This window comes from Ambystoma mexicanum, chromosome 14 (assembly GCF_040938575.1).
Source record: "Ambystoma mexicanum isolate Mex_15411 chromosome 14, UKY_AmexF1_1, whole genome shotgun sequence".
Lineage (NCBI taxonomy): Eukaryota > Metazoa > Chordata > Amphibia > Caudata > Ambystomatidae > Ambystoma > Ambystoma mexicanum.
In genome coordinates this window covers 221,115,995-221,134,335 of record NC_090940.1, presented here as the reverse complement: position 1 = coordinate 221,134,335, position 18,341 = coordinate 221,115,995, and the positions used below count along the sequence as shown (strand labels likewise).

General features: G+C 44.6%; 1 protein-coding gene across 1 annotated transcript in view; it reads left to right on the top strand.

Moving 5' to 3' along the window:
• The window catches only part of MAP4K5 (mitogen-activated protein kinase kinase kinase kinase 5), a 1,870,683-nt gene that overhangs the window by 721,460 nt on the left and 1,130,882 nt on the right, over nucleotides 1-18,341 (top strand). Inside the window, exon 15 of the mRNA XM_069638985.1 lies at nucleotides 10,402-10,466. Coding sequence (XP_069495086.1) covers nucleotides 10,402-10,466 — 65 coding nt within the window. The remainder of the gene's footprint in view (nucleotides 1-10,401; nucleotides 10,467-18,341) is intronic.

The window sequence follows — 18,341 nt, the reverse complement described above, 5'->3', positions numbered from 1 at the left end:
TCCCTTTGTCATCATTGGATGGCACCTGGAATGTGCCAGGCCTGTGTGCATTCCACAGGGGTTGGATTTTAGGTGAAAAATTGTGCCACAAGCTGGGTATGGGCAGCCTCCCCACGTGCCCTTTGTCCTACCATGCGCAAGGGACATGCATGTGGTTGGGGATGTGGGGGCACCACCATGTCCACCGGTACACTGCACCGTGTTGCAAAATTGTGCAGGACACATTCCGCCACAATCATTCTACACACTAGTGGTGGTGCATATAACAAGGGAGCGGAAACGTGACTTGAGCACTCTGAATGTGCGCTCCACTATGATATGATAGGTTATTTATAACGCGCTTAATACCCAGAGGTTTCTAAGCGCGGACCCGGGGATCGAACCTGTGTTACTCCGTGTCATCTTGTTTTCAAGGCGAGTATGTTGCCGCTGAGTTATCCTCCCGAGACTATGCTCTGATTTGCAATATGGGCTGTGTTGTATCTTACCTGGGGTGGTGTGTCAGGGTTACGTATTGGCGTCATCATGTAGGTCATCAGAGGGTAGGCACTGTCCCCAGTAGAGGTTAAAATGTTTGTCATTGGTGTGTATTTGTGTGTGTGTGACGTGCATGCATGTGCACTGGCATTTATACTCACCAATGAGCCATGCCTCCCAGCTTCCAGGGCCTGGTGTAGGGGTGACATTCTGAATATGAAGCTATCATGGGTGGACCCTGGATAGTTTGCTGTTAGGCGTTAAAAGTAAACCCAATTGGTAGCAGTCTGCACCACCCAGATTTACCTGGTAGCTGTGGCTGAGCAGTCAGACTTCTCTCAAGAAGAGATAGGCAGTATATAGAGTATACACAATAGGGCCAAAAATACAGTAGCACAAGCAAACACTGACCAGAGCTTTGGTATAAAAGTATATAATTATTTATTTAAAAACACACTTGTAAAAATACGCGGGCACTAATATGTCAAGCAAGTTCAAACACCGAGACTAGAAATGTATACACCTCCCTAATTAATTATTTGACAAGTCTAGGTTAAGACACCACTTATTTAGCAACACAGAGGTGAGCGCGTAACTATAGATGGTACTCCAATAATTTGTTTAAAAAGGGAGAGAAAAGGCAGAATAGGAAAATCACACCGTACCAACACTTTTAAGAAACCACAGCAAGTCAAGAAAGGCATGGTCTACTGTAGAGCAAAAAGTTCATAGGCCAGGCCCACTCTTGGAGAGAGCAAGGCAGAATGTGCCCAAGATCACACAGTGGAAATGCACACAAAGTCTTTGCAGAAAAGTCAAAAGAGGTTGGATCAAGTTAGAAAGGTAATGTTAACCGGTCCGAGGTCACCCCAGGATAGAGAGTCAAGGATTTCCGGGACACCTTGGACAGTCTGTTGCAAGGGAGACCAGGCGGGACACAGTACCTGAAATGGTGAGAAAGCTCCAGCGGGGGCAGTTGTTCCTGGCAGCGGGTGCAAGTCGGAGCTTCGTCCAGGGGAAGAGATGATCTCGACGTGGAGGAAAGCTGGAGGTCGTTGCACTGCCAGGGAAGAAACCAGCGGCAAAGTTTCCCGGTTAAAAGGTACTACCCTTTTATTCGCGGTAGTGGTGAAGCAGGGCTATCCGGCCGCCGGGGTGCTTGGCACAGGTGATTCGACCATGAGACGATCCAGGAAGGTGAAAAAGGCGAACTGGTTGGTCCCACCAGCTCAAAGGGAAGAAGACTCTCCTGGAAGAAGATCTTGTCTGTCGTCGGGAAAGTGGTGAGTTTCGTACAGCACGGCTCCACCGGTGGTGTCGTCGTTGTAGATGGCTCAGCTTCTCCCATCTTCGGATTCTTTAGGTCCTGTGGCGACTTCTGAAGTTCCAGTCCCCAAAGCCCTGCTTTTATGCAGCAAAACCCCATCATCAGCCTAGCTGTCACTCAAACATACTAAGTGGTGAGCCGGGCAGCTCACCACTGGGCCAATCACACAAGAGTGCGACCTGAGTTGCCAAGGCAACTCAGTCCAGGGTGCCTAATCCCCCTCCCACACATCCTGTAGACCCCAGACAAAGTGGCACCATTTGGAGGGCTTCTGTGGAGAAGCCCGCCAAAAAGTGGAACAAAGGGCTCGACTTGGGTTAGAGTTTCAGAGGCGAACACAAACGCCATTTTAAAACTGAGTCCTGGCAAAAAGACCCAACCGGGGAATAAATATTAAATAAATAACCCGGCGGTATCTTTAACATTGCACCAAAAAGTGGTGCGTTTAAAATGAATGGGAAAATCCCATAGGAAATATTCTGGTGGAATATTTTGCGTGGTATCCACTGCCACCAGCCAGAAACTCGACCAGGGGGGACTGGACAGTGCCCCCTTGGAAAACAGACCCAGGGGCAATCGAATTACCCCTACCAGTACTTCCACAATATGATGGTTTGTACTGTTTCTGTTCACCATTTTAGACTAGTAAAGCCATTGGTGACTTTACATGCCCTGGGAGACAATAGTCAGTCCCAGGGTATGGAGTCTATGTTTGGAGGTCACTATGACTCCACTGTGTTACTGCACTGAGGGTGCTGTGTAACACATATACCAAAAACACATGAAGCCCTATGGAGTAAAAGACCCCATAGCCCATAAAACACATTACATAGTCAAAGGACATTCTCAAACCATGCCTAAGAGTAGGAGAAAAAGAGTCTCACTCTTAGCAGGAGAAAAAAATAAACCCCAAAAATCCAGCAAAGCTGCTGGGGGACTCACTAGGTTTGGGAAATTAGCCTTTACAGATAATTCTCCCTAACATTTGCATATACAGAAGCAATGAGACCCTTTGCATCACATACAACCTGCATGTTGATGGAATGCCAGTGCTTGCGATTTCGATAGATGTGCTCTGTGGCCCTAGGTGGATGTATAGCCACATGGGTGCAATCAATCGCACCAAGCACTTTAGGGAAGTGCGCTACCCCTAAATATCCTGGACCACGGCCTGTCTTTCTGCAGGTGTTCAGGGCATGTAGATGTGCCTGCGGACTGAGGGACATGCAGTCATGATTGTCAACACCTAGTGTAGGCAGCGTGACTGTCTGGGCTTTGAAATGCCCCAAACTATGGCAGTTGTCCGCTGAAATGACCCAGTGGCCAAAAAATGCAGAACATTGAGCTGCTTTTCCAAGGGACTCAGTGCCTGGGAGCACAAGGTGGGTGATGTAAGGTCATCCTCCCACTCCGTGACCAGGTCTAATATGATATGAGGTGGAAACCTATACCTGCCATAGACCTGGTCATCAGGCATTCCATAAAGGCTCGTCCTAGGTAGAAAAATCCATGCCCTGGTCATCCTCCTCCTCCTCCGGTGTCCCACGATCCCTGCTGCGAGAAATGGTACATTCATCGTAGCTGTATACGCGCGTTTGTTTTTCGCGCACCCTTTTTATGCATTTGTTTTAGTGCGGGGTGACGCTTAGGCCAGTTTTCGTGTGGTGTACGTGTTACTGGATGTGCGCGTCTTTTTCTGTGTGAGGGGGAGTCTTGGACAATTCCATGAATACAGGTTTTTAGCGCGTGAATGGGAGTTGCGAGGATTTTACTTTAATACATCCCTCGTTATGACCATATTGTTGTCCCCCATTCCACGTGTTCCGCCCCCCTTTTTTTAGGTGACTGCGCAGAACCCAACTCCCCTTCACTACGAATCTCTCACGCAAGGTGTTGACTGGCACAGATTCCTCGAAAGTCCCTGGTAAGCCCTGCGCATTGTGTTCCTTAAATACACAAACTGGCGCTCGCGTGCGTTTTCGCACGAATGGCCCCTATTTTCTGCGCAAATCATTCCATGAATTAGGGCCAAAATCTCTTCATGTAATAGAGGCAATTGCTGAGATAAAATAGTTCCACAATTTAACTTTCTACGATGTTCCTTCTGTAATAACAATAGTTTTGTCAGTGGTCTGTGTAAAGACTAATAAATGGACCTAGTGTCAGTGTAAATTTGTACTGGCTTACCTACTATATGTAAAAGGTGGAATGGTAGAAGATGGTGCCACGTTCCAAATAATTATCTAGAATTATCCAGCTTCACTTCTTAGATGGGGATTGATCTGTAGAAAACAGCGAAGAGTGGAGCTGTGTTGGTGGAAATATAGTAGGAAAATGGGAAGGAAAGTGGGAGAAAATCCACTTGCTGTACCTCATCTTCTACAGTGACTATCAACTATAGATTCTGGTCTTGAATGCCATCTTTACCCTGGTACCAAAAACGGCTGCTGTTTATATAGTGACGTCAGCCACGATGATGTAATTAAAAATTGTACTTGTTGCTAAGTTGACCATGTTAACCGTGATGACATTATGGTAAGGTTGATCTGAGCGTTCTAGTCATGTAATGACGTGTGAAGAATTCTACTACGTAGTAAAGACGAGCACAATTCTGGTGAAAGAAATAATTATAGAAAATTAAAATAAAATAAAATCCTCCTAATAGCTAATCAGATCGGTTGTATATTCTATTTGAGCAATTGGTCAAGAGGTAAGATATTTGAGGTAGAATACAAGTAATTAATGTGCAAATGGAATTATTTAGTACACATTTATAATCTAATATCAAGATGTCAAAGAATTAATACAAGTATCCTTATGAGCTCTTTTCTTTAATAATCATTGTTGTGTGTTTGCTAAAATTTCACATCATATTCAGGCTATATCCCAAAATAGGAGGTAAAGATATATATACACAGGAAAGTCTTAATTGAGAGGCAGATGAAATATGTCTTTATAAAGATGTTCAATCGAAACTCCTTGAGTGTATAAAATACATATTGGGTCTAAAACAATTATCTATTTTCAAAGTGCAACACAAGAAGATACGATTTACTCTGTATAAAGATGTTGAACTGGAGCTCCTTGATTATATTCAATACATATTAGGAGTCAGAAATTATCTATTTTCCACAGTGCAACAAATTAAATAACAATGACATTGTAAATAGCATCAATAATTGTTGTCACATCTTAAAATAATAGTCACATCTTGTACCTCAGAGGAGAATCTTATAGGTATCTCTCTATATGTAGGCACCAAAGTGAAATGCCTCATTCATCCAAAGTGGATATAAGGAATCTAATTTGTCTAGCCAGTACATGTCTTACTGTGCCAGCTTTTAGCCATGCCACCTCCGCTTGGTAAGGGATGTATTGCCGCTAGCACGATGCATCTCGATTGTGCTACGTTATGTTTGTTCCTTAAAGCCTCCGTATACTGGGGATTTCAGGTTACATGTATGCATATTGGACTGCTCAGTCCATTCATTAGTCTTTACATGGACCACTGACATAAAACTATTGGTATTACAGAAGGCAAATTGTAGAGAGTTAAATTACAGAAACTACTTTTTTATCTCACCCATTTGCTCTAAATTAAATGACCATATGAGTTTTCATACTTTTTACTCAAATACGTTTACTTTGGGCATTCTAAACACTCTTTTGCTTGTTCTTAATTTAGTAGCCTCTAAATGTGTGCTCCTGATGAAGGGACCAACACGTCCTGAAACGACTGAGCTGAGAATATTTGGATTTCATCTTCACAAATAAATTCACTGTATGAAAAAATTCTGTTTGTTCATAAGACTATTGGATGTAATATGTTTATGTAAAATTACTATCAATTGATTTTGTTTAAAATCCTGAATTTCTGAATGAACATTAGATTTGTGAAAGTATGCAGAGCATATACAGGTTTACATTTTTAAGATATAATAATCTAAAGTATCTACAATATTTGGCTTTTTTTTAGCCCTTTATAGTGTGCAGGGGACGGGAGTGTGCTCCACCATTGAATACCCCTTTTCCCAATATCTGTTCATATTCAGTGACTGAGCAATTAGTTAAAAATAGAAACAGTCTAACTGATATACCATGATTTGAGGATAAACAGAAGTACTGCTAAAATATTTTCAAGTACTAGGGGCCTGGTACTTTGAACTCTGAGCAATGAATCCTGCCTGTGGATGTTCACAGATTTTGTAATGTTGAATCTTTTCATTCAAAAACTACATTTTTGTATTGATTCAATCAAAAATAAACATCATTATCATTATTATTTATTGTTTGCTTGTTAGGCGCTTATACAATAATAATATATTGTTTCGAAGTGCCCACAGAGCAGTGAGGGAGGGAAAGTGGGAAATACATTACAGCACAATATTTAAGAGCAGATGGGGCAGAGGGAGGCAAACCTACTATGCCTTGTGAGTATTCAGAACGTGCAAGTGGAGACAGGAAGAGGGGAGAGGGGCTAAGTGCTAGGGAGTCCGGACCTGTGGGTGAACCATGGACGAAGTGCTAGAATGTTGAGTGCTACATGATCTGGGCTTGCGGGAGGTATAATTGCGAGTCTCCAGAGCGCATGGTGTGCAGATGCAAAGTGCTGTGGAAAGGCAGGAGCTGGGAAGAATTGATGTGGGAGGTCAAAGCCCCGAAGAAGCATAAGTCCAAGGACACCGATTCAGCAACTGTGTGATTAGCAGAGGAGAGAAGGAGGGAAGGAGGAGGAAAAGAAGAAAGTCTTAAGGAGCTTCTGGAATTTCAGAAGATCCTGCTCAAGACGCAGGGGGACGGGGGAGGCTATTCCAAAGGAGTTAGACCACAGAGGAAAGTGAGTGACCCCTTGCCCTCTGTTTAGTAAAACGCTTTACACACTAAGAGCTGGTGCCAGAGGAGCAAAGAGGTCTAGCAGGAGCGTATTTAGTGAGATAAAGTTGGTGATAGTGTGGTCCCCGGGCCCAGACAGCCTTGTGGATGATGAAGAGGGATTTGAATTTAATCCGTGCAGCAACCGGGAGCCAATGAAGACTTTTTAGTGCAGATGCGGTCCCTGGGCTTAAGGCCAAGGATAAGTCTTGCTGCCCTATTCTGGATAAACTGGAGGGGTCGCAGAGTGGAAGAAGGCAGATTCATGAGGTGGCTGTTACAGTTGTCCAGTCTAGAGAGAACCACGGCTTGAGTCACATTGAGCCTCTGGGGGAAAGTGAGAAAAGATAGAATTCCTTTGGCAGATAGGCAGTCAGGGATAATTGAGGGTGCAAGGGGGTCAGCAGGGAATCTGAAGAAGAGCGGTGTGTTGTCTGCGTAACACTGGAAGTTGGAGGAGAAAGAGAAGATGAGGCGTGCAGGGAGAGCAAGGTAGATGTTAAAGAGCCAGGGGGAGAGTATAGAGCCCTGGGGGACACGCAGGTGGAGGTGGGAGAAGAGAAGGGGCACAGGATGGCTTGGAAGGAGCAGTTGGTGAGGCCACAGGGTAAAGAGCTAGAACAGGGTGGTCTTGAGTGCTCTTCTAAAAGTGAGGTGGTTGGATGTTTTCCTCATGACGGGGAGGAAAGCCATTCCACAGATTGGCTGTGGCTATAGAAAAGGCCCTGCCACCAACCCTAGTGCGGTGATATCTTGGGACAACAAGGAGATCCGCAGTGGAGGAGCGTAGGTTCCACTTTGGAAGGTAGCGGGAAAATCTGGCCTTTAAAAACTCAGCCCCCTGGACATGGATAGCCTGATGGACAATGCACAAGGCCTTGAAAGAGACACGCTGGCTAACCGGTAGCCAATGAAGTGATCGCATCACCGGAGTAATGCGAGCCCCATACGGAGTACCCGTAGCCAGCCTAGCCGCCAGATTCTGTATACGCTGTAGCCATTGAATCAGTCCAATAGGCTGCGACAGATGCAGCAAGTTGCAGTAATCCAAGCAGGAGAGAACCAGTGCTGTGACTACTGAAGGGCGCAGCGGTTCGGGTATCGTTGGTAGAACCTTCTTCAGGTCCCTGAGATGCTGGTGGCTTGCTTGACACACAGCTGTGACTTGATGTGTATAGAAAGGGAAGCAGAGAGAATAACACCTAGATTTTTTACCTTGCTAGCTGGAGTGGGGAGGGAACCCAAAGATCCGGGGCAGAAAGTAGTGGCCCATAGTGAGGGAACCGGGGGACAACCCACCACCAACACCTTGGTCTTCTCGCCGTTGAGCTTGAGCCAGTTTTGGTCCATCCAATCACCAACAGCACTCAAACAGTCACAAAGTTGCGACGACACCTCTGCTCGATTCTGATCTAGACGGATCAAGATTTGGGTGTCGGTATACGAGTAACAGTTGAGGCCGTGGGCGCGGATAAGGCATACCAGAGCCCAGATGTAGATATTGAATAGGATCGGGGACAAAGAAGAACCTTGCCGTACACCACAAGTGAGAAGACAGGGTGAAGAGAGAAATGGAGGCATGGCTAGGGTCTGGGTGCGGTCTGTTAGAAAAAAGGTGAACCAAGCAAGAACCTGGCCAGATATACCAATCTGTGCCAGGCGGCACAACAGGATGGGGTGGTCGACAGTATCAAAAGCGGCCAAAAGATCTAGCAAAATCAACACCCGAACCCCACTTGAGTCAACTATCCTGGACATATCACCCTGCACAGATACAAGCTCACTTTCAGTGCCTCTGCCTGGTCTACAACCCTGCCTGTGCAGAATTAAAGATCTTAGAAGATTCCAAAAAGGAGGACAGTATGGGTGTGATTAGTGACTCTAACAATTTAGTAGAAAAGGGAGCAGGGAGAGAGGGCGAAAATTAGCGGGAACAGTGGGGTCGAGTGTGGGCTTCTTGAGAAGAACAGCCCTCGCCGATTTCAGCTCTGAGGGGACAAATCCTGATTGACAAGAATGATTTATTGCCGATGTAAGTTCTACCAGGAGATCAGGGGTGATCTTCTTCATAAGTTCGATGGGAATAGCATCCTCCAGGGAAGATGATTGAATTTTTTGAATAGCAGCTAGGACTTCCACCTCAGTAAAAAGAGGGAAGGTCGACCAGTTATTGGAGAGTTCAGCAGGGGGAACGGGCGGCTGCTTGGCGGGATTAGAGATCGATATGGCCAGTGATTTTACAATGTTAGTGCGAATGACTTCTGTCTTATTGATAAAGAAAGAAGAGAGATCATCGCATAGTTTTTGGGGTGATGGCGATAGCTGGCAGGGCAGTTAGGGTCAGAGAATGTTTTTTTCAGGAGTGGGCGCACAAGGGAGTGCGTAAGGGTGGAGGGGAAAGATCCAGTGATAAAGGAGTGATTTCAGAAATTAGCGAGAGCAGGGGCAAGAGAGCCAATGTTATGCTTGATGGTCCTGGATGAGCAAGGGGAGACCTGTTTAGAAGAGACCTTCATGGAACAGACAACTCTGGTAACTTCTTCAGGTGTGACAGGAGACGAGGAGGAAAGGAGGAAGGAGGGGTGGGGGAGTGTGGTGGCAAAGGTAGCCGCAGTCACTGGTTTCATAGGGCGGGTGTTAGTGAACGAGGTTGGTGTGACCTTTGGGGGGGTTGTCAGGGGGCCAATGGGAACCAGAAGAGAGGACAGGAGACTGTGGTCTGACCAGGAGAGTGGGGTGACTAGTGGGAGGGTGGGGGGAGGTTGGAGTCTATGAGGGCAACCAGTGTGTGTCTGCTGTGTGGGTTGGCCCAGAAGGGAGAATGAAGAGGGAAAGCAAGGAACAGAGGTCAGTGAATAGAGTGGATGCAGAGCCAGAGGAGTCCAGTTGAATGTTGAAATCACCACCATTGTTCAGTGCATGGCTTTAGACCACCAAGAAACGTTTACAGCAGTCAACTGCCTCAACATAGGTGGCTTTCACCTTTTAGACTGACAATAATACTAAAGGGAAATGCCAAGTGGCAAGACACTATCTATCTACAAGCATTGTAAAAGAGAGATCCAAAATACAACAAATCTGTATGGCAGTTATCAACCATACAATGAATTTGCTCAGCACCCCATATTCCTCCTAAAATTAATTAATTTTCATCATTCTTTAATATTCAGGACATAGGGGGGAGCCAGTCATCCACTGATTGTTTGCATGTTGCCTTCTAGGGGTGATGATACAGAAGGCTTCCCAGTGCAAAGCCAGTGGTAATGGAACTGATACAGCTTATTTTTTTTCCTGGGCTCATCTTAAAACGTTCAATTTGGCTCAAGGTATTTTTTTGCTGGACGTCCTTTCGAAGTTTAAGAGCTTCCACCTTGTCTAACTCGTCAAATTTGTGAGAGTTCAAGTTTTGCCCAAATCAGTTTGCTTATTGTTGCAAAGTAGCAAATCTCTATCAGTGAACTTTGTGAGCTCCCATGCTTCGCTTTTTGGTCACCCCAATACGTTTATTGAACTGAATTGATTTTGCTGGAACTTGAGTGGTTTCATTGATGTGCACACCAATCTTCTATGTGAATCTTCATACAGCCTATAATAGTTTATGGATGACAAGACACAGTACTAATGTTTCAGCATGTTATTACATACTATTTACTTACCCTTCTGAATAATGCAAATGTGTTCCTTTTAGCAGTGTCAAGCTTTTTAATTTTAGTTTTTATTCTTAGAGTGAGACAAGAGTTTATTTTGCATCTCACTGGCATCCACATGCTGATGGTGGAAATGGCAACAGGTAAGAAACATTTTTCTTTTAAAAGGGATCTGTAAAAATACTGATAGAATGGTGTGATTTTTAGGGCAAAATATTGAAGAAGGGTAGCATTGAAGCATAAACTAATATATAATTATTTCTGATTTTCCATTTTAAGTTTAAAGACACTTTGATTATTGGTGGAATTTGTTTAATATCCATGCAACCAAGTTACTTTTTCTCAGATTTTTAAAAAATAAGGATGGCCAGTCTAAGGTGGTCCCTAGGTTTTGCCTCATCCTCCATGTTGGTGCCCACCTCCCTAGTCCAGATGTCCCTATCCCTCAAATCAGAAGTATTGTGAAACATTACGGCCATGTAGCACCTATTGTATATAACTGTCCTGATTCTAACGGGAGGCCTAAAAACTGTAGCCCTCTCTACCTGACTCCCTCTGGGATTCTCTACGGGTACAACCAACTCTGTTAACTTCTCCAATCCTTTCCCTCTCGATGAATGTCTCCAAAATCACGCCTCACACCCACTTTCTTTGCATTTAACACCCTCCTCACCACCTCTCTCTCTGGGTCTCGCTTTCACTCTACTTTCCCCTGATGTTACTCGTCTTTTCTACTACTCTCCTCTCAACCCTCCAACATTGTTCTCCTCTCTACTCTACTTCTTTATCCTCTGCACCCTACTCTCACCACTGTCTTGTTTGTTTTATTTTCTTATATAGCACACTGAACCCAGAGGTATCTAGGCGCTTGACTTATTGGAAAATCATGTTAGACATATTATTCAAATACAGAGAAAGTACATACAGTAGGATTGCAAACCAGGTTGCACAATGTACATAAATGGATGAAAATATACAAAGGTTGAAGCAGATATTTATAGGTAAGCTTTTTGGTTGGGCCTAAATAGTGGAATATAGGCATGAGCCAGCAAGTATATACAATATGGCTGTGGACGATCAGAGAGGGGTTAGTGAGAGGAGCCAGGATTTGACTTTGAAACGGAATGTTGGAAAGGATGGTTTGTCTCTTAGCGTTAGGGGCATCGTGTTCCAGGTTTTTGCTGCCAGGACAGGAAAGCTGGAGCCCCTATAATTTTGCAACCTGAACTTGCGGATAAGGAGGCAGTGAATGTAGTTGGATCTGGTAGGTCTAGTGGATGTCTTTCTGCAGAATTTATCCGCCAGGTATTTGGGAGCTGTGTTGGTGAGACATTTGTGAGTGATCATAAGTGTTCTGAAGGTGATTCTGTCTTGTATCGGTAGCTATCTGACATTGCGTCTGGCCTGGGAAATGTGGTCTGAGAGTGAAATATTTAGGGCTGCATGGAGGGCACTGTTTTGCAGTATTTTTGGAATTCGTGAAGATTGTTTTCTAATGCCCAGGTAAAGGGTGTTGTAATAATCCAGTTTGGAAAGTACCAGAGTTCTGGCCAGAGTGATGAAGCTCCGGATGGATACAAATGGTCTGCATGCATTTATTAGTTTGGCGGTGTAAGCTGAGGAAAGCGCTGTGGTATTAACCTGTCTCGATAGTGTGAGGGTTGATTCGAAGTAGACTCCCAGGGTTTTGGCATCTTTGGACACCTCAATGAGATTTCCATATATGTTGAAGGACTTGTATTGCGGGTTGAGTTTGTTAAGGCTTTGCCTAGACCCAATGAGTAGGAGCTCGGTTTTGTCATCGTTTAGACAAAGACATGTTTGGCCATCCAATCTTGGATTTGACTATACATTTCGTTTAGAGGGGCGACATCTTTCTAGTAGGATCTTGAGAGAGTGATGATAAGAATTTGCGTTTTGTCCGCGTAGTTTGTGTAGGGGACATCCATGTCGTGAAGCAGGTCGAATGGCATCTTTGTAAAGATGTTATATAACGTTGGGGAGACACATAAGCCTTGACGGCCTCCTCAAGTGATGGGTGAAGACTCTGCTGAAGCAGTGGCCGAAAAGACTCTCATGGATCTGTCAGAGAAGAACGATTGGTTCCATTTGGCTGCATTGGGCGAAAAAGAAGCTGACGAGGTTAGGTGAGTGGTCAGAATGCTGTGGTCAACCAAATTCAAAGCAGCTGACAGATCAGGTAGTAGGAGTAGGGAGGGGTGTACCACATGTTTGGCCTCGTCCATCTGGATTTTAAGATCCAGGAGAGCCGTCTCAGTGCCAGGTCCAGGCCTGAAGCCTGATTGACAGAGGCCAAGCAAGTTATTTGTTTCAAGATGGTTCTGAATTTGGATCTCAGCTTCTTCATATAAGATTTTTAGCAGGAACGGTACAGTTGCAATTGGCCAGTAGTTTGTGGGGATATTGGGGTCGAGGGTAGGCTTTTTGATAAGGGGCATGACCCAGTGGTCTTTTGAGATTCTTGTGTACAGAGCAGGAAGCGAAGGAGGAATTAATGAATGAGGTAATGAAGGGCGCAAACTCTTTGGCTCCTTCTTTGATGATGGATGCAGGGCAGATTTTGACATTTTGTGGGGATAAGTCCGGTTATTATGGACTCTACCTCTATTGTTCAGACTGGTGAGAATTCAAATAAATTGTCTCTCTTCAGTGAGGGTGTGTGGTGTTTGTTCGAATTGGTCTTACCTTTACAAGCAAGAATGAGTCTTTTGGTTTCAATTTTGGCTTGTAGTAGCTATTTTGTATAACAAAGCCTTCTGGATATTAGCACACCAGGGGGCATCTTTATTGCAAGCTGACGGGTGTGGAATGGGTGATTCCAGTTCTTTTAGGATGGTGAAAAGTTCTTTGGAACTGGATTTGGCATTTAGTATTCTGCTGTTAAATGTGCCACTTTTCGTTTTTACGATGGCCTTTTTGTAGGCAGTCGCAGCAGTATTGAACAGTTCTTTATTTTGGGATGAGGGGTTCTTTTTCCATTTGGCTTTGGTAGGTCTTTTAGACTTCCGCAAGGCTTTTTGATCGGATGTGAACCATTTGTTTAAGTGGCTAGGCTGTTTTGCTTTTCTGGTTTAGCGAGAAGCTATTTGGTCAAGTGCTAGAAGCATATTTTTATTGAAGGAGTCTACTAGGCAAGCAGGGTCCAGGTTAGGGGACGTAGGGGTGTTGATAATGGGATGGATAAGCGTGAGTATGTTTTCTAGGGTGATCAGCCAACTGTTTTCGGTAGTGGCAGGGGGGTACTTGCGAGGCGATAGGATGTGATTGGTTGGAGTTCTCGATCTCGAAGAGAATGATGTGATGATCCGACCAGGCGCACAGTGAGTTTGAGAGTATTTTGGTGTTGCAGCTTAGATCGGCAACCCAGTCAAGGGTTCTACCTTCGTTTTGTTTTACTGATTGCAGTCCTTGTCGGCTTTTACTCCCTATTTCGGCGATTTCAAGGTGCCAAAATTGACTGGTAGGTTTACCTAGATGCTGCACCCATAAGTGGTATATTGCGACTGCTGCAATATTTAAATCTGGTTTTCTTTTTGGAAAACACTTTCGTGGGTTGCGCTTCTGGTAAAAACAGTATAAATCACACCAACAAAATTATTCCTTATGTGGTATTTATTCTTTGCATTAATATCATGAAACTTCCATTTTCATTCATTGATTCACATATTCATATTTATTTCCTTTCTGTACATATTTATTTCTCTCAACACGTGTTTCCCCACTTTTTATACCGTGGTTCTTCAGGAGAAGAAAAAAATATCTCCATGAGATATAAAAATGAAAAAGGAATATTAAGAAATCAGATAGATCATTGTTTATAAAAGAATCCAAATTTAGTATCTTTATAAGGGTTCTTCCTTTATTATGTGTGTGTTCTGATATGTGTTGAGTAAAGCCTAGTTCTCTAAGGGATTGTTCTATGGCTTTTGCGTTGTGGTCAAGTGGGTCATGAAAGCCCAAATTTAGATTGCCTAGTAGTAGAATTTAGGAATTGAGTTTGGTGTGGTGTGTGAGTAGGTTCGTGATCTCGTCATCAAAGGAAGACGGGGGACCCAGGTGGTCTATAGAGCAAGTGGATGAGTATTGTGTGTTGGGGAGATGGGGGCAGTTTGACAGAGAGGAGTTCTCCTGATGCGAATGGTTGGGAGACAAATTGTCTCCTGTCAAGCTGGAATTTGGAGATGAACGCAACCCCCCTCCCACTCCCTTTAGCTGGTTGTTCTGTCAGCTCTTAGTGTTGTGTAGTTTTCGGGTATGGCGAGCATAAGCGGGGGACCTGCTCCTGGGTGTAGCCAGGTTTCAGTGACTGCTAAGAAGTCAAGTTTGTTGGCTGTTAGTAGGTTGGTTATATCGAGTACATGCGCAGTAAGGGATCTGCCATTTATGAGTGCTCCTTTGAGATTGGAATTTTCTGTCGGGGGGCAGAACTAAGCGGTTGGGCTTGAGGGGGGATAGTGAAGGACTGGTGGTGTTTTTTTAATCTTGGTGCAAGCAGGAGGAGGTGGTTTGGGTGCCAGGTCCGGTGTTCTTTCGCACTTGGGGTGCAGTTCGATAGCCAAGTGTGGAGTTTCTGCGATTGATGGTGCACAGTGTGATATGATTGGGATTGTGATGGGAGTAAGGGATGGGGGTTGGTTGTTACCATGTGCAACTGTGTTGGTTGGCATGGGTACAATGGGAAACTTAGTTGACTTTAAAAGTGAAGTAGCTTTGATATTATGGGGAATGTTGTGTAAACTGGCCATTATGAGAATGGTTAATGCTAGGTATGCCATGAAGGAGTTTGGGTCTGACTAAATGAATTCGATATCTGATGGCTCTCAGATAAAAAGATGGTGAACTATGGTTGCGAGGAGGAGTACAAGAAGGGATAATGTCCTAGGGCTGGTACAGTAAAGGCCTGGCTAGGAATAGTAATGCTTTGGATGATTGAATTGGAGCTATGTTGGTTCTGAGCGCTAAGTGGTCTATTCGTGGGATGGATGCGTAGTTGGGCCAATGGGGGTCGGCGGCGGAAGATGGACAGTGAAGTAGCTTCTTGATGTGCCATAGTCAAGACCAGGGTCGTAGTCCTCAAGGTGGACTGGCATTATAATAAAGAGCATAGCGTGTGGAAGTCAGACGTTGGTGGAGTCGAGACAAGATAGCTAAATTTACGTATTTAGCAGATGCAAAAATCACTTGGTAGAAAATATTCAAGCACAATGCTAGCTATGTTTGGGCTTGGGTATTAAATGCAGACACAAAGGTACGAAGATGTGATTAGTATAGTGCGGTGTATGGCGGCAATATGCATGATACAGAGCAGTATGAGTAGCAGGTTATGCATGAACAATACGGCAGTTGTGTGAGTTTTAACATTTGCGGTATTACGGTTAGTTTATGCATAGCAGTCTGATGGTAATGCAGCAGCATGTTGGCCGGCTAAGCGGTGGACGGGCGAGCGTGATCCATATAGTCAAAGGCAAGCGCTAAGAGTGGAAAGGATCACAGGTGATAAGATGGACCATAAGCAACGCAAGTAAAGTTTGGTATGCAGCGCAGCGTATTAGGACAGCTTACGATGGTGGTGATGATGACAGAAGCCGATAAACCGGAAGCACAGTCAGTGTTTATATGGGGCTTACCATATGTTGCAATTGGAGTAATCCGGCATTCGAGAAGAGGAATCATCTGGCATGACCAGCACTTGAAGGCGAGTATGCAGGATGGTGTTTGAGGTAGGGATCCTGGCCAAGGCCTTCAGAATCTCGGTCAGGCTCAGTCAGCCACCTTAGCTTGCATCTTGGAGTGCACTGGCTTCACCTTTCCGGCGATTTTGTGATTGACTGATGAGCAGACGGCTATCCAATCAGCACACAAGGGGCCAAGGAAATGCTAAAATCCGAAGTGATGGTAGCAGCGGCCATCTTGGGACAGTGAAACCCTCCACTTCACAGGATTACCGGCTTCATCTAGCGGCTTCCACGTATTTCACGGCTCCCCCCTCACTCCTGATCTCTTCTCCGTGTTCGGGTAGCGTAGGCACTGATCCTCGGTTCCCGCAGTCACCTGGAAGGATCCTATTCTCTTTCTGCTGCAATCCCAGCACAACAAACGAGCTATTGCAGTCCTTCTCTCGCCATCTCCCCCCTCATCTGTGGGCTTCTCAGGTCAGCTTCCCCAGCAGTATCTCTATATTACCTTCAGCTGTTACAACTTTAAGCACCTGCTTAGAGAAAGGGAGTTGCTTAGAGCCAATCAGCTTCTTCCAAACACTACTGGTCATTCTGTTTCTGCTGAGTATTGAGCATTACTCTGCCCCTCCTCCTCGTCTCAGTCTTTAATATTCTGTTGGTTACAGACTATTGAGGGATACTATTAGCAAGCTTTAAGGGTTGTTGAAGGGGGTGATCACAGTAAGCCTGTGCCTCATCTGATGATACCGGGCTTTCCCCCTTAGTGCCGTCTCTCCCCATGTGATCCTCCCTCAAATAGCTGTCCCCATAGTCAAGATCAGATAGCGGCTGCTATCCCCTGTCCACAGAGAAAGGAGTGATCATCAGATTCATCACATGACCCTTACCCTAGTCGAGGTGTGTAGTGCCACAAGCATACTCTGCAGACATTGCAGGATATTCCAGTTTTGAAGTTTGTGTCAGTCCTTCTCTATTTACTGTATCAAATGTGGCACTAACGTCTATAAATTCCACAAAGATTGTTTGCTTACGGATCAACAAGGCTTGCTGGATAGTGGTGTTGAGTACTAGAACATTATCTGAGGTGTAAGTATGCCCTGTTTAAACCCCATCTGATTTACCTGAATGATATTCTCTTGTGCTGTTTAGGAAGTGAATTCCTGCACTAGGACTCGGGCAAACACATTTCTTATGTTAAAATCTGTACTAAATCGGTGGATCTTTCTAAAATGTCAACCTTTGATCAACAGCTCCACATCCCTATGGGGGCCCTGAAAAGGCCTCTGTTCAGTTAAGCACCTTTAGCAAGTCATTTAGAAGGAGTTCAAATAATTTCTAAATGTTCTCCCATGGGAATAAATGGGGCCAAAGCCCATAGATCTGCCATCTTTATAGGGAAAAGTAAGCCAAGTAAGAACCTCAAGTTCTGAGTCACAACAGCAAGGCATCGCAGGTATGCAGATTAGCCCAAATGCAAACCTTTTCTCCAGGAAATTGTCTTTGGGCCTCATTACAAGGTTGGTGATATCCCACCAGTAAATCCGGTGGGATATCACCAAAACGGTAATACCGAGACCGGCAGTTTGAATATCGGAATTTCCGGCATATTCCAAGTGCTGTCAACAATGGTAATTCCCCATTCCATGGAGTCTGATAGAACTCCATGGGGGTGGGGACAAATTGCCAGTTTTACTGTCACCAGTAATGTGCTGTTAATGCTGGAATTATTTGGTGGTGGGGTGCCGGAATCACAGACAGCTCAGAGCTGCAGATAATTCCAGCCAACCTACAACCAAACTTGTAGTTTGATGGTGCAGTGAAAGTGTCATTAACAGAATTACCAACACTTTTTCCCATGAGGCTCTTTGTCTTAGAGAGTCAACACTCGAGGTGAATATCCAGCAATGGCTACTAGATGGTGTTGTGGAATGTGAGACTTGGCTCAAATGGACTATCCTATTTTCACATTTTGGGTGAAAGGATTTATTTTCCAAACCTTTTTAAATCCACCATAACTGTTGGTTTTGTGCATATATATATAACATGGCCACAGTAGTGTCCATGTAGTTATGGTTAAGTTGCTGTTTCCATAGGAAGAGCACTTTTTGTGCGGCTTATAACTTCGCTCTCCCTGGACGGATCCTCACCAACCTTTGCAAAAAAAGTAGTTGGGTCACTCTGAATTATTTTGCAAAGTTTGGTGAGGATTCGTCCAGGGGTGGCAAAGTTATAGGGGGGGTCCCAAATTTTTTTTTTTCCCATCGACTGAATGGGAAAAAACTTTGCGCACGGCTACAGCCCGAACCACTGGACGGATTT